Source organism: Triticum dicoccoides, chromosome 3B, assembly GCF_002162155.2.
Source record: "Triticum dicoccoides isolate Atlit2015 ecotype Zavitan chromosome 3B, WEW_v2.0, whole genome shotgun sequence".
NCBI lineage: Eukaryota > Viridiplantae > Streptophyta > Magnoliopsida > Poales > Poaceae > Triticum > Triticum dicoccoides.
The window spans coordinates 723,677,950-723,699,100 of NC_041385.1; the positions used below are offsets into that span (position 1 = coordinate 723,677,950).

The 21,151-nt window shown below is 40.7% G+C and overlaps 1 protein-coding gene and 2 long non-coding RNA genes across 5 annotated transcripts; 1 reads left to right on the forward strand and 2 right to left on the reverse strand.

Annotated features, from left to right (window-relative positions):
- Window positions 1-2,676: 2,676 nt before the first annotated feature.
- LOC119278105 lies at window positions 2,677-4,045 on the reverse strand. Its single transcript, XR_005137575.1, has 3 exons — window positions 3,977-4,045; window positions 3,647-3,727; window positions 2,677-2,777 (listed from the first exon to the last, which is right to left on the reverse strand). It is a non-coding gene; the product is annotated as an uncharacterized LOC119278105 (long non-coding RNA).
- A 4,183-nt stretch (window positions 4,046-8,228) lies between these two features.
- Window positions 8,229-9,600, reverse strand: LOC119278104. Its single transcript, XR_005137574.1, has 2 exons — window positions 8,803-9,600; window positions 8,229-8,684 (listed from the first exon to the last, which is right to left on the reverse strand). It is a non-coding gene; the product is annotated as an uncharacterized LOC119278104 (long non-coding RNA).
- Window positions 9,601-14,217: 4,617 nt separating this feature from the next.
- On the forward strand, window positions 14,218-21,133 carry LOC119278103. Of its 3 annotated transcripts, XM_037559465.1 has the most exons (15): window positions 14,218-14,374; window positions 14,936-15,493; window positions 15,574-15,608; window positions 15,691-15,769; window positions 15,876-15,954; window positions 16,223-16,339; window positions 16,414-16,544; window positions 17,020-17,073; window positions 17,785-17,944; window positions 18,394-18,613; window positions 19,178-19,285; window positions 19,584-19,709; window positions 19,916-19,967; window positions 20,520-20,680; window positions 20,805-21,133. In XM_037559465.1, the coding sequence occupies exons 2-14, from the start codon at window positions 15,005-15,007 to the stop codon at window positions 20,670-20,672; spliced, it is 1,803 nt and encodes a 600-aa protein (XP_037415362.1). In that variant the 5' UTR covers window positions 14,218-14,374; window positions 14,936-15,004; the 3' UTR covers window positions 20,673-20,680; window positions 20,805-21,133. The 3 variants fall into 3 exon arrangements, with proteins under 3 accessions (XP_037415362.1, XP_037415361.1, XP_037415363.1); XM_037559464.1 differs by having other exon boundaries at window positions 20,520-21,133; XM_037559466.1 differs by having other exon boundaries at window positions 16,223-16,303; window positions 20,520-21,133.
- Window positions 21,134-21,151: the final 18 nt, after the last annotated feature.

Genomic DNA, 21,151 nt, shown 5'->3' on the forward strand with positions numbered 1-21,151 from the left:
CATTCAAGAACAAAGTACTCAAACCAAGGCCCCGGCAAGAGGAGCTTGCCGGGAAGGCCAACCAAGGCCCCAACAAGAGGAGCTTGCCGGAAAGGCCAACCCAGGCCCCGGCAAGAGGATCTTGCCGGGAAGAGACAAGACCCCGGCAAGAGGAGCTTGCCGGGAAGGCCACTCAAGGCACACCAAGAAAGCTTGCCGCGACGCGCCCTGCGTCCCGGCAAGGCCCGGTGAGCAACAAGCTCCCAAACACGACAAGACGACGACCGCGGCAAGGAGCTTGCCGCGGGAAACCCCCACTTCGTGCCCGCGCTCCAGCACACCTGCTAATGTGTCGCTCCAGGACTCTTCCAAGCACACGTGGCAGGAGGCCGTGCAGCTAGGGGTGCGCGGTGGCAAGCGAGATGAAGAGAAGGCCATCGTGGCAAACGGTGGCGCTCCTAACGGTCACTTTTTGCACTGTTTAGGCAACTCAGACAGGCATTCAATGACCTTGTCCCCTGCTGTCAGAGTTAGGTAGGGTGCACTGTGTCCACAGTAGCGGTAGCTGCACCTACCGCATCCTTTTCCATTTTTACCCTTCTAGTCTACGTTGCCACCTGTCGGTGACCCCTTAAAAGTATAAAAGGAGGCCCAAGCGCAACGTAGAAGGGGTTCAGCTCATTCGAAACACCAGAAACACTCCCACGCTCAGTCTGATAGCGTCCATCGCTCCTGAGCAAGGATTCAATACAATCCAACAAGCAGCAGTAGGGTTTTACGCATCCGTGCGGCCCGAAGCTGGGTAAAACTGCTCGCGTGTACCGCCTCGATCCGCTCTTTGTGCGACCTCCGCCCTCACCGAATCGAAAGGGGCTCGGTCCGCCGGTCCCCATAGGTGTTCGTGGATCAGTTTCCCCGACAGTGGGTTTCTGTCGTCCGTCACCTTTATTTGTAAAAAAGTTCCTGCAGTTTGTTGAAATCAACCCGCAGTCCATCTTTAAGTCATACCGAACCTTTTTTTAGTTTTCTCAGAAACACCCCTGAGATTTTAGGTAATCAACCTGCTGTACATATTTAAGTCATACGAATCGTTTTTCTGTGTTTTAACAGAAAACCCTCTGACCTTTCGGTTAATCAATCCACAGTTTATCTAAAACAAAATTATCCATATCTTTTAAATCGTAACTCCGATTTTAACATATTATATATGAAATTTAATTAGAAAAATGTGTAGAATCCAAATATGTTGTTACTTTTAGCTATTAAATATTTCTAAACTATTAATTTGGATGCAAACATAATCTATAGTGCACGGTCTGGGTTTTTTTTCTGCACTGGCGGCGATCCAAATTGCAAATAAACACACATTAAAACCAGATTGAGAGGAAAAAAACATTTATAACCACGCATGCACAACTCTGAAAAACCTCACGGGAAAAAACAACATTTTTCTCATCTTATTCTCAATGATTGTGTGTGTGCGAGCGAGCGCGCGCGCACGTGTATGTGTGTGTGTGTGTGTGTGTGTGTGTGTGTGTGTGTGTGTGTCTGTGTGTGTGTGTTTGTGTGTATGTGTGTGAGAGAGAGAGACGCCTTAGGATTGACGACATTCAAATGTGTTTTCGTTGTGTGAGCATTGAGACCACCGCCGGGAACACAAATGTGATGCAATTTTAAAATAAAGAACGTCTACGTATCAAGGTCTCAAGTCGTGGTTATTGGGTTAAGAGCGTGTGTGTTTTTCTGTCCCGTTGCAACGCACGAGCTCTTTTGCTAGTATATATATATATATATATATATATATATATATATATATATATATATATATATATATATATATATATAATCTAACCTACTAATAAAGCACGGAGTGCTTCTGGTCGTACGCCGTCACCTTTTTTTTACCGTAGTTTCTTTCGCACGTAGCTTATCGTAGGTTGACCCTCGCTTTCCGCTCGATCCGTTCCTGGTACGTCCCCTCCTCCTTCCTAGGCCTCTGGCTGGGCCTTTCTGGCGCCCCAGGTGGGCTTACGCGCGTACACAAATTGGCCCAATTAATCCAGCTCACCTATGCAATTTGAGGCAAAAATACTTGCTGCTGACAAGACTCAAACTGTGAACCTAACGGCCAGCAAAAAACAGCACGGCCAACCAAGCTAGCATGGGTTATTTGTAAAAATACAAACTGATTCAAATAATAAATAGTCCCACATCGCTTTTTTTTACATCCAAACTACTCAATTTATATACGTTTTTTAGTTTCCTAGGTGTCAGGAAGCCGTCACGGAAATCATTACAGAAAAACAATGAAGGAAAGAGAGGCTAATTAACTGGAAAGCGAGGCAACGAAATAAGGAAGGAATCCTGAGAGATATAATCTAATCTAGAGTAATATAAGAAGGGACAAAGAACAACAATGTTGGATTTACACAATATATACCCACGGGAAGCATTATCTAGACGGCCTGCAAAGTAGATTTTACACACGCAAGCAAAATAAAAAACAACATTCTTTTCGCAAGAAAGAACAAGCCATGCAGACGCACCATAAACAATTGTTCCGCATATTTTCTTTTACCATCAGAATGATGACGTGAAATGCATTCTTGTGTTCTTACACAAACACATTTAGGCAATAAATCCCGACGACACTACCATGCCAACACAAAATTAATCGTTACTTTGATGCAGTTGCCATATCAAGTGACCAAATGAGAAGTCCACTTGCCTTATCTCATTCGCTTCTTGATTCCTGAAGATATCCACATCAGATTGCTATTTCTAAAAGGTGTTTAATCCTGAGAAAGAAGTAGAATATATTAGTCGGTGGTACAAGGTATACAACTGTTCAAAGATAATTTATGGTATATATACAACCGAGGGTTCGAGATGATGATAAAAGTATCAGGTACAAAAGTAAAAAAAAAACGGTCACATGACACAATGATGATTAGGAGCTACCTATAGATATAATTTTCAATATCTAGAGAACCATAGGATTCTGAATTTTGGCATCAGTGGATAGAATTCCGCGCAAACTATAACATTGTGTGTTCTTAATAGCGGTATCAATCTGACCGTCAAACTGAACCGGATTAGTCAATGATCCACCGAGCAGGAGTTTACCCAATTTCAAATAACATAAAATTTCTATGCTCCAGTTTTGATGTGAAAAGGGTACACATGTTAGCACACTTCATTCATCCAAATACATTCAACATCTACCGAATTGTCATTGCATGAGAAATTCAGGTTTTAATCTGATGCATAGAACCTCATGTAGCCTGAATGGTACACTTCGGATGCATTCAACATCAAATGAAGTGTACTAAATGGATCTGGATGTACCCTTCAGTTTTAATTCGGTTGTTGTTATTCATATTCAAACTGATGCATACAAGCTCATGTAGCCTGAAATTGTCAGCACGTAAGATTTCAAATAAAGTGCACCCTTTAGTTTTAGTACAAATAAACATCCAGATCCTGAACTCTTAATAAAAATGCATGGAAGCTAATGTAGGAATCGTCAACACGTAATTCCCCAATCCCTTCATCCAGAACCATTCAACATCAACCGAATTCAAGAACACATATTATATACATTCTGAAGGAACACCACAAAAATCAAAGAAATTACAAACCACACAGTAATCAATCGAGAACCCACCATATCATGGAAGCTCACCGGTGGTAGACTGCTTTGTATCCTTACTTGCAACACCTCGTGCGTCATATGGAAGGAGGTGGCCTGCGGTAGGATACGGGTGAGAAGACCGGGGAGATGAGACGACGAGCAGGAGAGTCATCAGCGGCACAGCGCAGCGTGGGCGCCGGGAGCAGCAAGCAACAAAGGCAAGCAGCAGTGGCAAGCAAAGCAACCACCAGCAGCAAGCGGCAAAGCAAGCAGCCAGCAGCGGAAACAACAGCAAGCAGCAAAGCAAGCCAGCAACGAACAACAGCAGCAAGCAGACAGAAGCGGGTAGAGGCGACTCCTCACCTTGCCGTTCGTTGCGGCCGAGTCGGACAGATCATGGAGGCGAGAGGACCGACAACAGCGTGTTTCGGACAGCGTCAATGGTAGTGTGCGGTCGAGGAAGCTGTAGGAGGGACCCGTGGCTTCGAGTCTGTGGCCCAAACTTGGACCCCTTCATGGTCACTTTAGCTGCTCAGGGAGGACGATGGCCGCCGCGGGGTCGCAACGGCGGCCGACAAAACCAAGAAAGGTGGCCTTGGTTCAAGAGGTTCCTGCATGCCGGCGCCCGGAATCACCATTAAAGGAACAACAGGAGCAACAATTAATCTAGGGAAATACACAGGGGCATGAACGCACCGGAGAAACGAGGTGATTCATGGCGGCGTCTAGCGGACATGCATGTCGGAGCCGGAGGCGTGGAAGTCGATCCGGACCGACGGCTGGCGGATCCTGCCGGCCCCTGCAGCTGGCGTTGCAACGGCGAGCGGCGGCATCCCTGGCGAGCTTGACCAGAAAGGGGATCCAGGGAGGGAGAAAAGGAGTGAGGAGTGAGGTAATGGAGTGGAGGAGGAAAAAGATGAAGGGACAACCGGGCAGGAGGCGGCGCGTGTCCCTTCGAGATGTCATTGCTGGACTGACCTAGGAGACCCACTGGTCAGTGGCAAAGGAGAGGTTGAAAGAAAATAAAAATAAACAAAATTACCTGGAATATCTCTTCCTCCTCTACTCCTTCATAGGCTTCTCAGGATTAGCATAATCTAAATATCTCGGTGCTAAAAAATACAAAATATATTGGAAAATTTGATAGATGTTACTACTTATATAATCTAAATCTAAAAGTTTTCGGAGAGTATTTGACTGCCCTTTTTCAAATTCGAATTCAAATCTGCCCCAACTTTGGGTTTGAACTATAAGTAGGTGATATAAGATTCCAATGCTCATGGAATGTCTACAGATCTTGTAAATAACATATGACCTCCATTTATAAATTTCATGAACTTTGAACAAGGGAATCATCACCAAACAAATATATTGCAGTTCTGGCCTTTTCTTGATTTTGAACAAAAGCACTTGATTCAAATATCGTAACAAATATATTGTAGTTTAATTCTATGCATGGATGGCTCGATCTCACTGTCGTCCAAAGATCATCTTATTGGACACTTGAGAATGGGGAACCATAAGCAAGATGAGTTCGCTCGTCCTTATTTTATTAAAAGTTAAGTCAAGTGCTTTGTCTGGGCCAAGCCTAGATAGTTAAAAAAGAATAAACTCTTCCCAATTAAACAACCATCTTTAAAAATTGCCTAACAAAACAGCTATAAAAAATATGTGTAAAAAATTTCAACACACCAAAAAAAAACTTCAAAATGTTCACAAAACAAAGTCCATCTAGAAATGTACAGCCAAAAACAAAACATTCTTTTCATCAAAAACACCTGTTCAAAAAATGTTCCTTTTTGGTAAAATTTGTTCTTTTCTAGAGAAATGTTCCAATTCTCATAAAAACGTTAACTACTCTTAAAAAGTGTTCATATTTTTATGAAATGTATTTAAAATAAGGAATTTTGACGTTTAACCTTATTATGGATGTTTATTAAATTTTGATATAAAAACTGATGCACAATTGCACATGAAGATGGTTGTGCCTTTTTTTGCTCGGTGCAACGCACGGGCATTTGTACTAGTATATATATATATACTAGTAGAGTACCCGTGCGTTACCACGGGCACTTGAAATAGTTTGCAAGAGTTACATGTTAAACGTACAAACAATATAACACATACACAACTATTGAATAATTGAATTCCATTTTGCATTGTAAATTGGTAACAAAAAGAAAAATTAACGACATGCCCATGTAACAAATTGAGCGATGTTCGACCTTAACATATATTACATAACTATCAATATCTAGATAATGCGTTTAAGAAATTCTTTCACAATATCGGGAAAGTTGCCTTTAGCTTCATTCCCACGATGTTTTAGCAAGTATAATAAAAATTGCTTTCTCAACTAATACCCATCCTGCGAAAACAATATACATAGTTAGTATGAAAATTTCACGTCGAAGGTCTTAAAACATGTAACGGACAATACTCACCATGCAAACCGGCTTGACCCATTCTTTACCGTTCCACCAAAGCATAAAATGAAAAACAAAATAGCCAGACATATTCGTGCAATTTTTAAATTAACAATATAAAGAATATAGTGATAATAAAAATAATTTTTTTTATTATGAATTCATTACCCGTCTATACTCGTTGGAATACGAAGTGGAAATAAATGTTGCCATTTAGATATACCGGATTCCAACCAGGCAGCTTTATTTCGAGTGCTTCTTTGAAATCCCTTGCAAAACCTTTTAATTTCAGTGCATGCCTTAAATTTTTATCCTGTGACCATTGTGATGTTTGAATAGGGTTCATAATATATAGACGACGTGCCTCTTTGTCGATGACATACAAGATGTATCGGTCGATGGATGCATAGGGAAGATAGATCTACAACTGGAGCTATCAGAAACAACAATAAACCACGATAACAATAGACAAAATATTTTATTTACCATGTTGCACGATGAGATGTTCTTGTCCATCCCAGGCCAGCTATCAAATAATGTTGCCAACGTCTGGATAGTTTCCTTCTCGCAAAACTTCTGACCTCGTGTTGACTCTAGCATCATGGACTAAGTAAAATAAATAAATATTGTTTCAACATGTTCATACTAATGCCACATAGATGAAGAGTTACGATAACTTATACAAAATCTTAGATCCATGTAGTGTATAGGAGGGTCTGTGAACAATACTCCCTCGTCACATGTCAGTATACACACGGCGGTGTTGAAGTAATCATTGTCCATAGGCTGCTCCATGTTAAATTTGCACTAAAGTTTCATAAGACTTAAGCCCATTGGATCGGTGTCGAGCTTCGGACCCATTCCTTCCTAACAATTGGACGGTAAGAATAATAATAATGTACATGCGCACATTAAATATTGATACATGATACTTACTCCAAACACCCAACATCATCGACCGGCATGATGCAGTTGCAAAGGCCGGCAAGTAATTCACGTTGGTCCGTGGGCATGATAGTGATTGGGGCAGGACTACGTCAGATGGATTTTCTAGGATCTCGAGATCAGAATTAGGTAAAGTTTCTTTATCGTTAGGTTGATGGTATATGTGACCTCCTTTTAGCTTATTCAGCTTCGAATCGAGCAAAATGACAGCTAATTTTTATCGAAAGTGTTTCATATCCTCCTAGAAAAAAATATATAATTTGATATAATATTTTGAGATAAAATAATGAGATAATGTATGCAAATGCAATACCTGGGTGAACTGGTCTGATAGTGCATTTGATGTTCAATATTCCATATAATTTAGCATAAAGAGTCCACATGATACGCTATAATATTATAAAATAATGCTTTAGGATATTACCCAGAAGAATCCAATAAACAAACCATTGTAACAAGTACTTACCCAATCGGTTTGTATTGCCTTATAAAACTGCTCTATGACCGTCCATTTTGTAACATTGAGATCGGGCCACCTGTGATCTTTGTTAAACTCCGGACTCCGCTCTGCAAGTTTCAGACGCTTCCCGAGTCCTAATAACTATTCTATGATCCCCAGTAGAATGCACGTGCGTTGCTACGAGACTTTTTTTTACCGATGGCACATATATACTTACTCGGGTGAATTTATGGCCGAGTCCAACAACATTTCCTTGGGACCCTTGTCGAGAAATTCCTTTTCAACGCTGACATAATCCATATCCATCTTTCTCATAATATGCAAAAGCAAACATGTATAAAAATACACCTGTCGTATTATCATGTACAATATCTCTACAAAGAAGAACTATTATTAGTATGATCTCTTCTAATTCTGTAAATTCAAGTTTTAGTCAGGTATAGTTACGTGAGTGACTTTGTCAATCGACATTTTCCAAAGCATCACCGGAAGCCATCGATTTTTATCTCTGATCTAAAAAGTTGAACATATAAACATATATTAAAATAATAAATAAATAAAAATAAGCTTAATATATATTCATTGGTTAGCTCCTTGCTGCAAGCAGGATCGTGGCATCGTGTTTCTTAATAGTGAGTGACATCCCAATTTTAATATCTTATAGGCTCACATATAAATCACTTGTTGCTAATTATTCATCAGAAATGACTTGTTAGGATTTGTGATATTTTCACTATATAGAAAAGTATGTGACATTTATCTCGTAGCAAACAATTGCTTTCCCTAAGAAGGCAAACGACCACTCCTTTTCTTTTGTTCTTACAAAAATCTATTTATCACTCTCATCGCACAACACAATGCTCACACCCACAACTCATTCCGCGGCTGCTCTGCCCACCACGGCTTCTCATTGTTGCCTCCCTTCGATGCCACATCATTTAGCACGCACCTTGCTCTCACACCTCCGTGTTCCCTCCTCTCCACGGCGTCATCGGCCACTCCTCTCCCTTCCACGGCGTCACCGGCCGCTCCTCCAAGGAGTACACTTCATCGTAGCCGAGGGCGACCACCACCACGACACAACATTTTGTTCATCGCAACACCGCACCTTCTCCGAGCACATACCGAGCTTATGTGTACATCCTTTTATGTAGTGGATATAAATATTTCAATGGTTCTACATGTCTCATGTCCTTGCAGATATATCCACCTCACTACTACTACCACAGCGGGTCCGTTGCTGCAAAATGAATTGAGAAATATTAACATTGACAACCATAAATCGACTGGCATTGCATCTACGCATGGATGTTATTGAGCTTTAGAAGTAACAATAAACTGCAGAGACAATAGTGTACCTCTAAATGTAAAACTGTCCAAGCAACAAGTCTTTTGTTGATAGTACAAATGCAATTGATGTTGCCGAAATAATTCATCTTCTTGGTCCATAAAAAAATAGAAACTTAACACCAAAGCATCTTATCATAAGTGATCAAAGTTGTTATCTTGCAATAGTGGAAATACTTGGAATATCCTTTATCACTGTCAACTCTGAACCTACAACAGATTGATGCCTACTGCCCACCTCATGTTTTCATGAAAAAATATACGTGACAAGATATGCATACAAACCTTCCATGTAGAGATGCAACCTTCGTCAAGCAAGGAAATATGCCTTCTTAGAGAAAAGAGCATGTGCAAGAACATCTCTCATACAATGAAGGAACGATAATAATCAGGCATCAGGTTCACATCTCGGCGTGTGTGAGGCCAAAGTCAAGGCATTCCAAGGATTTTTCGAACAAACAACATACGACGCCTTGCAGTTTTCTAGTGTCTATCCCATATATATTTGATTCTACTCTGTCTCATATATACCTTCTAACAGGTATGAAATAGTATAACTGATTACTATCCAGGAAAGAAAGTCACAAAATACCAATTGGTTGCTCTAAGAAAATACCAATAAATTAGCACGATGTGCTTTTTTGTATTTTACATCTTAAGAAAAGCTTTTCCGAAAAGGTACAACTGGTACACCCTCTGTTCCTAAATATATGCCTTCTTAGAGATTCCACTATGGACTACATACGAAGTAAAATGAGTGAATCTACACTCTAAAATATGTCTATATACATCCGTATGTAGTTTGTAGTGGAATCTCTAAAAAGACTTATACTCCCTCCGTCCCAAAATTCTTGTCTTAGATTAGTCTAGATACGGATGTATCTAATACTAAAACATGACTTGATACATACGTATTTAGACAAATCTAAGCCAAAATTTTTGGGACGGAGGGAGTATTTAGGAACAGAGGGAGTACTTATCATGGCAGTACTTCACTCCAAGTCTGCAATAGTATGCTACAAATAAGCATATATTAAACATTAGAAAATCCTTATATTGCTCTGTACACTTACTGATTATGATCAACGTCGGCAATAAAGCTCATTGTAAAATGCACTCTTGTTAAATCTGGAGCTAAGTTCTGTGCATGCATTTAAGAGCATGATCTTAAGGGCCTGGCTGATCCATAACATACATATAGCATCCGCAGCCAACTCTTGTTGATAATACCTAATATATGAACCTATCTGACATTGAGTAAGCCCATTGAATTAGCCCACTCTGAAAGAAGCTGGCATTAAAAGCATGGTGATTGTAAAACCACCTTGAAGCATTAAAAGCATGTTTTTTCACCGACGCTGTTGGGTCTTCCAACCTCATCCCCATGCACAACCTGGCGGATTCGACTCCGGCTAAAGTCTAGAGAATAAATTAGATAATCAAATAAAATCACATAATGAGCACATTAGAACACTCTGAAGCGTTTATTGTGTCTCTCCCTTCTTCGAAGGGTAACATCAACAGTTAGCAAAGAAGTACCGAGCCTTGCTCTCTCTCCCATCTCCAATCTGAGCAAAATTCGAAAAAGAAATGAAAGCTAGATGCCAAGAGATGTGTGACAGCATAAACGTGTTTCCAGGTGATGTTGATACAAAGTGTGTACGAATCTAAATGGCGTAAGGGATGTGTGAGTACAGGAGCATTTATCTAACTGGCCATTTACGTGAAGTTTGTTGCCATTGCTTGTTGGTCCTATCTAAGCACGACCTAAATCGTCGGGAGCATCATTCTTTCTGAATTAAATCCCGGGAGAATTTTAATAAAGAGCAAACATGAATAACATGATTTTTGACCATTAAAAACTAAAAAATGAATAATAGATTGTATATACTGCAAGCATATGTGTAGACACCCATCCAAGACAGAAACAGGATCCTTCAAGGAGAAGTAATTGTTGCACTTAAGCACCCAAAGTAAAGCTTTCAATATCTTATAGAACAACTGCTCTCATGTACAGCTACAGTTTCATTACCTACCTATCTCGACAACAAATTCACAAATAAATTTCCCAGCTATGTTCCTTTCACCTTTAATAAATGATGAATTGTCTATAGCACATGTAAGAACTACTTTAAGGAATTTGTTCACTTTTATAAATTACAAAAATAACATTTTATGAAAGATGCACTAAGGTCCAGATTTATAGGTAAGCACTGGGTAGGTAACTAACATGAATTGGATCTTGTAGGCCCCTGTATATATGTCTCAAATCTTAACAGCAATCCATCTCTTAGACAAAAATAAAAACAATGTTAAATTAAGTGCCTTAAAAAAACAGATGAATGGAATTCTGTATCGACCTGAACAACTGTCAAGGCACATACCAAAAATGCATATTACAGGATAGGAATTTTGTTGCTTCCTTCCAACCCCAATTGCAATCAAATTCTGACATAAGAATGAATTACCGAAATGATCAATTTGCTTACAGGACTTGAAATCTGCACTTGTTGTTCACCACTGGTGACTTTCAGTTTCCTATCCCTGCTGACCCATACAAAAGAAACACAGTTATTTACATTGCAAAATTTAATATTTTTTATATTGATAAATCATGAGAACTTAGTCAGAAATCTTTGCATGAGCTTACAAGAGTGTGAAGGTGGACTGTACAGGAAATAATGAAGTGGCAGTGCGGACGAAACATCAATCCAACCAAATGCTATACCTGGTGGTTATCCTCGATCTTTTCTTCCAATACAATTCTAACAGACTAAAAGATAATCATGCTAATCAGAAACAAAAGAAGATGAGAAGACCATGTATCAGACAGAAGACCCGGAGGTACATATGATTGATTTGATTTTCCATTTTATATGAAGATCACTACATACGTCAGCCAATGCAATCTGAACCGTGTCATGTCAGTACATACAAGTTTCCAATATCAGTTTCTATTCTGAATCAAATTCGACTAACACACCAGACTCCATCTAAAGCTTGTGAAATTTTTCCTCTGCTGCGTGCGTACCTAAGCTAATCATGTAAAAGGATACAACTTTGTTTCTACTATATGTCCAAACAGAACCTACATCGACAATCCTTTCTCTATAACTGAAGAACACCATCTATTGTGACCTAGCCCAATTCATATCCTCTACAAAATCTAATCCTTGATATATGAATATGTCTTACTTTAATTTTTCTTCTTGTCTGAAGATCAATGCACGTGTCAGCCTCTGCAAGCTGAACTGTGTCTTAGCAGTACATACAAGTCTCTCCAATGCCAATTTCTATATTGAACCCTGTTTGATTAACACACCAAACTCCATCCAAGTCCTTTGCAAAATCTAACCAGGAAGATTTGAACCAAGTTTATATTTTTTTTGCAATTCAGTAGTAGTAATGAATACATTCAGTTTTTATGCTGTGTGAGAAAAAAGAAAGAATAGAGAAACAATAAAGCTATTATTTGATCTGAAAATATACAACCCCCATTTCTTCAGTGTTTACCATGGAGGCAACATACCTGTGATTAAATTTTATTCTCATCTAATCTATGTCACGCATACAATAAAATCGTGAGAACTGTCGTACTCATGAGATTTTTTTTGCTCCGAACATATTTCATAATAGTAGAGAAAAGTGTGCAAATTTGCATTCAACTTACCCAAGTGATGGAAGCACTGTATCTATATATTAAGCCTTTAGGTGAGCATTCACTTTAGAATCAAGTTTGTCAAAAACCTATCATCCCTTATTTTTATCTAGAAAACCTGTAAGCAAAGCATATGTAGTTCAACCAACATTGGAAGATATCAGCACATAATTCTTTAATCTATCGTCATGTATACATGCAGTTTGACATCGACAATATTCAAGTATCTTACTGAACCTTTAACAAGGAATTTAAACTTAACGGCAAATATTCTTCATAGTGACAGCCTCATTTTCAACCTTCAGCATACTGAAAAGGATCGAGGTACTTAACGTCGGAACTGAAGAAAGTCAAAGCTAATACATAGGAATTAACAAAAAAAACTGTACAAAAGCGTATGCTTACAGGAATAGTTTCTAAGAATAGCTCATTATGTAAAAGCTAGCAGAACAATTGATGCACTTGTATATATTAGTGCAGTCCATTGCTTATACTTTATTCTGTCAAGTCATTTGTTTTAGGATCAGATAAGAAAAAACTTGCTTACTTGGATCAGCCCTGCAGCTTCCTTGGAGGCAAACAGTCATCCTCTCAACAACCAACAGTCATCCTCTCAAAAAACAACAACCAATAGTCATACTCTTGAATCCAGGTAAGCTAGGTGATTAAGAAACACAACGTACAAAAGGAAAAGGCTATCAATTCTTGCTGTCAGTAAACTAAGAAGAAACAACCTGATAATAATGCATCCAAACGAATAATTGTCGATGTCCAAATGAATAATGGAGTGAGCCGGTCGCTTTTCAACTGCATCTTCTTCACCATGTGTGAGGTTCTTGCAATGCCACCCCTGCCAAGGCCTGCTGCCGCTTACTACCTAATCCCAAATCTGCAAACCATAGTCACCAGAGAAGAAGAGGAAAGACACAAGAATCTCACCCTGGAAACGAACACATCCCGCTGCAGGCGGAGGATATCTTCTACAAGAGACGTTGTGCTTCGCTGGAGCAGGAGATACTGTCAGCGTCGCAAGGTGCATCATCGTCTACCCGCCACGCCGGCGTCTGGCACTCTGGCTGCCCCTCGGTATCATACTATCATCTGCGCGGCAACCATTGATAGGAGGTGCCCGAGTCGACCTTGCGGTAAGGCATGCCAGTGGCGATGGGCCGACCTGTATCCAGAGTCATGGTGGCGGTGGCCTCCTCACCGGATCGGGCGGGAGCGGCGTCCAAGACCCACACGGTACCCGCCCCCTCGATCTACCTCTCCCGGCGCCATCCATCTGGACGAGATGTGGCCGTGGCGGATCTGGACGCCGCCCCGCTGACTTGCGCGACTCGATCCGGGGCATCCCCGCTCGAGGGCGGGGAAGAGGGCGGCGCCGGCGAGGAAGGAAGCGGGTATGGGTGGGGGAAACGGGAGAGGGCGGCTGTGCGCGGGCGTTCGAGGGGATCGAGGTGCGTACGACGACGGCGGCGTCTCCTCGAGGGATGGAGGGGATCGATAGGAGAGGTCTTTCTACGGGGTGGTTTTTTTGGGAGGGGGGAGCGTGCGTGGATGGGATGGGGGACGAAAAAAACCGGTTGAAAAAAACGGACGAAAAAAATCAGTCGAAAGTGGTGGGACTATTCAACCAACTCGTCCATTACAAATAGATATATATATATATATGGTTAAAATAGAGTTATACGGGATGCGGTAGAGACGCTCTTACCTCGCAACCGCTAAGCCATCTCGGCAGTTGAACCGAGCAGCGGCCGTGATCTGACGGCAGAGAAAACTGTAGGGAACCGTCTACCGGCTACCGGCTCGCGGCAGGAACAACACCGACCCGTCGTCCCCTTCTATCCCTCCCCCACCGCCGGCCGCCGCCCGCTCGTCACCGGAGGCACGCGGCCGCTGCGCAGTTCGCCGGTGAAAAGGTACGCCCTCTCCCCTTCCCTCCTCCTCGCCCGTTCGAACTCCGTGTTTACTCGAACCTTCCAACAGTTTGACCGGTGGGAATCGTGTAGTTGCGCCCTAGCTACGAGCTCCAGGCGCTCAAGACGCGCAGGCATCCAACAGAGGCGGTTTTGGGCTCTAATATCTGATTATTGCGTTCGGTATCGTCATCATATAATTAGGTGTAGTGACGAGCCTAACAGCCCTGTTGATTTTCTCTGCATCGTCGTGAAATTTGGGTGTTAGGGTTTATGTTTTGGCAAGCTGCGGGACAGATTAATAGTAACTTAGACCTGGTGATATCGGCCGCAGGTGCGGTTTCTGTTCATAGGTTTCAATGTGCACGGGCAGAAAGTAAATCAAAGATGTAAAGAAATTATGCAGTGAAGCAAGCTTGAATAGGCCTGACAGTGTCCAAGACATGAACTGAACACCCTCTAATTGCATATTCCTACACATGAGTTTGATTTCAAGACCAAATGGCAATAACAGTGAAGCTAATTGCGTGCTGATGTTGCTACACTGATTGCATTGTGTCGCAGATCTGTTTAGCGAACTTAAGCTGGTGGAGATTTCGTGAGTCACACATCAAATTTACCTGCTGCATACCGATGGACAACTCTCAGAGTCAGCCATTACCTCCTGGTGTTGGAGCATGGCAGCCGCCACCTTCAAATCATCCTCCACAATTTCAGCATCCTCCACAATTTCAGCATCCCTCACAATTTCAACCTACCCCACGCCCACATGCTTATCCAACACCATATGACACCAGACCCAATGGTGGTAGCAATCAAAATGGAGCAACCATGTACTATGCAACACAACCTTTTCATCCTAGTCCACATCCACATGCTTATCCAACACCATACGACACCAGGCCCAATAATGGCAACAATCAAAATACAGCAGGAACATTCTATGCTACACAACCTAGCATGCTTTTTGCTCCCGCTCAAAGTACTCCTAGTGTCACCACAGAAGCTGGGAATGGACAACCAGATCTCAAGGCCCATCAGACTGCTCACGAGGTTGCCAACCATAACGCAAATGCAGCAAACATCGAATCTGCTGTCCAAGAGGCTGTTCTTCACGAACAGGTAGTCATATCCTCCAGAAGAACCAGACAATACTTGCATTTATGTTTCTGTTTTTAATTGGCTCTCTATATGATAACTAGGACATTGAGACGCAGCAAGTAATACAAAATCAAAGGTTTGTTTCTCCACTGTTTCCTTCTGTGCCGCGTGTCCGCTGCTGCTTGATGAAGCTGTTTTCTGTGCACATTTTCTTTTAGGCAAGCAAAATCAACAAATGACCCTGCAGAATATGGGGAAGACATACTTTCGAGCCGGCGCGACCCTAATGCACTGAAGGTGAGTAATTTATAATCTTTTTTGTGTGTCATTTTCTCCTGAATTTGTTTTTTATTGAAATTTAAACTTCTTTAGTTAGTTCAGCTTTGTTATCTTGATTTTTTAGGAACACTTGCTGAAGATGACGGTTGACCATCGTGCAGAGATGGCAAATAAAAGGGGAAAGTCACTTCATCCAGATAATGGTCATTATTTTTCATATTAATACTCTGTTTGTCTATTTTTATTCTCCTCATCTTTTCAGTTTCACACTTTTAAAGTGTGTAAGTACCCGTTTAATCCGGTGATTAGGATTTTTAATTATATAGAGAATTAGTCTCAGGGTGTTTTTTTTGTTAACATTTTGGCTGTCATTTTCTTATGTTACGTACCTGTTGTGTTATACACGTTGTTGGTTACATTGTCAAAGTGAGGCAGCTCTTTGCTAAAGCTGATGATTAAGCATGCTCACAGGCAATGTTGAAATTGGCAATGGCTATGGTGTACCAGGAGGCGGTGCTTATCATGCTGGAAATTTGTCAAGTGCTCAAATGAGTATGACACTCTTTCTATGTTACTCACTGCTTAGTGGTATTACATGCCTCTTTTATCTATGTTACCTGCTGCTTTCAATTATGCTAACTGATGTTTTTTTTTTCCTTTAGATAAACCAAAAGATGATGCTGAGAAAGCGAAAGGTGATGACGGTCTCCCCGAGTTTCTGAAGCAGAGGTTAAAAGCAAGGGGAATTCTTAAAGACAAGGCAGCAAATGATAGCAGCATGGCTAAACAAAATGTAACTTACAGTTCTTAACTTGTTCTTAATGTCACATTTACTTTCCATCTCATTCTGGTAAAAAGGATGCATGGATGTTACAAACTGAATGTTGGTAGATGGAAAAACCTCGAACTAGTACTGGCACCATCTTAGTATTATTCAATTATATAGACAGAAAACAATTGATGTCGTGTGGGGTCTGTGTGTACGAGTGACTTAGCTGGATAGAAGATGTTAGGACATAGAAATATCAAAGCTGTATGGCAAATAAAAAATATTCTGAGTACACTGATACCTACAATAGAATCCAAAAAAATTATTGGAAAAATGCTATTTTATACCAACCGTGATATTTTTCTCTGATTGGTGTATTGAAACACATAAAAAATTGCCTTTTGTCTTTGGTATTAAGTATATTCTCTTCTGAGATCCTAAATGCACAGTTGATCCTTATCTCACGCATTCATTTTGTGCTCGTGCCACTGGATTCCAGGCAGATTCTCAAGAAGGCCACAACAAATCAGCCCAAGAGTTACCTCCTGGTTGGGTAAGTATATGCTAATATTTTTTTGTACATACCTGTCCTGTGAGGTGGTTAATAATTTTCTAGCTGATGCGCATAGCCTTCCTGATTTTCTTGGTCAATTTACAGTGCATTTATTATTTAACAAACTTGAATCTGGAGACATCAGTTTATTACTCCCTCGTTCCTAAATATAAGTCTTTGTAGAGATTCCACTATGAACCACATACGGATGTATATAGATGCATTTTAGAGTGTAGATTCACTCATTTTGCTTCGTATGTGGTCCATAGTGGAAACTCTACAAAGACTTATATTTAGGAACGGAGGCCTCCGTTCCTAAATATAAGTCTTTTTAGAGATTCCATTACAAAATACATATGGATGTATATAGACGTATTTTAGAGTGTAGATTCACTCATTTTGCTCCGTATGTAGTCCATAGTGCAATCTCTAAAAAGAATTATATTTAGGAACGGAGGAAGTACTTCTCATTTGCTAAACTTGACATGGAAGTGTATGTGGTATCTTTCAACAGCTATTATGTGCTGTATATTTGCTATATCTATGGTCAGTTGATAGTAGCAACAGTTCTTTACTTCTCATTTGCTAACCTTGACATGGAAGTGTATGTGGTATCTTTCAACAGCTCTTATGTGCTGTATATTTGCTATATCTATGGTGAGTTGATAGTAGCAACAGTTCTTTCCCCTGCATTAACTTATTTTATTTTAGGCTGAGACGAAGGATCCAACGACTGGTGCTTCTTATTTCTACAACCAAAGCACCGGAGTGACCCAATGGGATCGTCCTGGTGGTACCGTGAATACTGTGCAGCATCAACCTGCTCCATCATTGCCAGAAAATTGGGAGGAGGCACTTGACAAATCAACAGGTTTGTTAGAATGAAATATGTCATGTTTTGTCTCTGAACTCTTGGAATATTCCAAAACAATCTTCTGCTATTCCAAGGATGAAAACAAGTTGGACACAAAGCTTATAAATTTCAAGCTGACTTGTTACGTATAATATGCAGCTTAAGTAAAATTCAACCACCATCCGGTCAGAGAAACACCTGTGGCTTAAATCATGCTCGTCAAGGATATATGATGCTATTTAAATAACTTTCCCTTTTCATATGAATACATAGTATGATATTATAACTTATAAGTTGTCATGTCATGAAAATAATTTTTTGACAGATCTATTAATGCCATTTTGACAAATGTGTTAGTAGTCAAAGTTAGAGAAGTTTGTCTATATGCTTTCTAAAACCCCACATATTTCTCAACGTAAGGAGTACTTCCTTGGTGACACATTGATATGGTTTGTTCGTTATTTTAGGCCAGAAATACTACTATAACACAAAGACACAGGCAACACAGTGGGAGCCACCTACTTCTGTGAACCCAGTTATTGTGCCACAAGCATCCACCCTTGTTGCAGTTCAGCCTACCACTCAAAATACTGATCTTTGGAACCCTCACATACAAAGATGTTCAGGCTGTGGTGGCTGGGGAGTCGGTCTTGTCCAGCCGTGGGGATATTGCAATCACTGCACAAGGTACTCTGTTGATAATCTAACCTTGTAAGGTAGAATTTTTTTGTGAAGTTCTTGTGAGAGTTATCTCTATCGTGTGGATGGCGTGATCTTATCTGAAAGCACACATACTTGGATTCATATGCATCTTCAAACTACTCCCTCCTTTTCTAAATATAGGCCTTTCTAGATATTTCAATACGAATTACATACGGATGTATATGGACGTATTTTAGAGTGTAGATTCACTCATTTTGCTCCGTATGTAGTCCATATTGAAATCTCTAAAAGGGCTTATATTTAGGAACGGAGGGAGTAATGTTTATATCCTCGCAGATGCACTTGTAATCAAACACCAGATCTGACTTATGTTTGTTTTCTGTATATATTTTGACGATGACTATGGCGGCAAAAGCCAGCCTGAACCAATTTTCATTTTCAAAAGATAGAAGGCGATACAACACAACGGCTACATAATTTCCATTTTCTGTGTATATATATAAACAACTAATACACATATGTACCAAATGTAACAAATAAACAATTTAAGGAATCTAGCTAATGTTGGCTTGTTATTCGCATCTGCAGGGTTCAAAATCTGCCTTTTCAACAGTATCCGTCTTACTCGAACAATATCGTGCCCTCAAGTGTCGCCAATGCTCCCAAAAGTCAAGGAAACATTGCAGCTAAGGACAGGTAAATGAGATTTACATTTGGCACATCAATTGGTAGCCAAATTCGGTTATGCTTCTACTCCCTACGTTCCTAAATATAAGTCTTTCTAGAGATTCCAATAGAAACTACATATGGATGTATATAGACATATTTTGGAGTGTAGATTCACTCATTTTGCTCTGTAGTCCCTATTCGAATCTCTAGAAAGACTTATATTTAGGAACGGAGGAATAGTTTATACTGCTAACCTATTTCCACCCATCATATACTTGAGCACACAAGCATCATATTATTTACCGAGTTTGTCATATGCGTGCAGATCAAGTTCAAAACCCCCTTCAGGAAAAATAAACAAAAAAGATAACCGAAAAAGAGGCCGCGCTGAGGAGGATGAGCTTGACCCAATGGATCCAAGCTCTTACTCAGATGCTCCACGGGGTGGCTGGTACATGATCTCTCTCTTCCTGGAAGCTTATTATTTCAGTTAATTTATAATCTTCCTGGCATTTGTGTTTTTTTGTTTGTTTGAGAATGGCATTTGTGGTTACTAGTTGCGATGTGCTTCAGTCTGGCTTGGCCAATCAAGGAAGAATGCATGTATATTAAGTTAACTGTCCCTGGACTGACAAGTTAATCCTCTTTCTTTGTCAGGGTTGTTGGCCTGAAGGGTGTACAGCCACGAGCAGCGGATACAACTGCATCTGTACGTCATCTGATTTGCAACTTACCTTTATCTAATCTTGACTATACTTGCCTACCCTCTGATTTTCATTTAAATGTTAAGTATCTTATCTCGGTACCCAAACACCCGCTGTAGCATAACATACTGTTTTGTTGGGAGCAAACCTTACTGCCTGGCCTACCTTCATCGTGCCAAATGGTGTGGGACTGATCTAGGACGTCTTATGTGAGATGTTGAATCAGGCTTCCACATAGCATGGTTGTTTGAGCCTTGTAAACTGGGTAGCGCTTGTTAATTACTACTCCCTCCGTTCCAAAATAGATGACCCAACTTTGTACTAAATTTAGTATAAAGTTGAGTCATCTATTTTGGAACGGAGGGAGTATCAGTTTGTACTTCAGTGCACACTTCCCGTGTCTCTTGATCTGTTATGGGGAAGTGGGAATTATATGGAAGCCATCACACATGGGATCTCCCTAAAGAACCACAATACATGTGATTCCAAATACAGATCAAACCCTAATAATATAGTACTGAGAACAACGTGTCTTCTTTCTATGCTTTGATTAACAGGGCCCTCTGTTCCAACAAAGACCGTATCCCTCACCTGGCGCCGTGTTGAGGAAAAATGCGGAGGCGGCATCCGGCGGCGGCAAGAAACGCGGTGGTATGGCTGCGATCAGCAAAAGAGGGGATGGGAGTGATGGGCTTGGGGAAGCGGATTAAGTTTCTTAGTAAGCTTTCTCTGCAACCAGTAGATCCCGGTGGCTTTCTCTCTTTTTGGAAGTTGTTTGAAACATTGGCCGACCGATAGCTAGCTAAAAAAGAAGCAAGTTATCAGCTGTAAATTATTACCAGGAGCAAGTCCAGTGCCGGAGAGGAGAAGCTAGTGCAGTGTGAGCTCACCTGAGGTTTTGTGCCCCATCGGCCGATAAAGCTAATATCATGGGGGAGTTTTCACTCCTGGACAGGCTACTGCAGTGTGAGTTCAGTAGGGCACTATGGTTGTTGCCTACAAAAAAGTGTGGCCATGGTATGAAATGCTTGAGTTCTGTGAATTTTGTACTGTAAACTGTAAGGTGGAATTTTTTGGTCATGCAGTATGAGATTGATTTTCTAGATTGACACGGCGAACGAGGGTCGGACGGGGTGCTTGATGTATGATAATTCATGTGTGCACGCTATTATCTACTGAAACTATTATC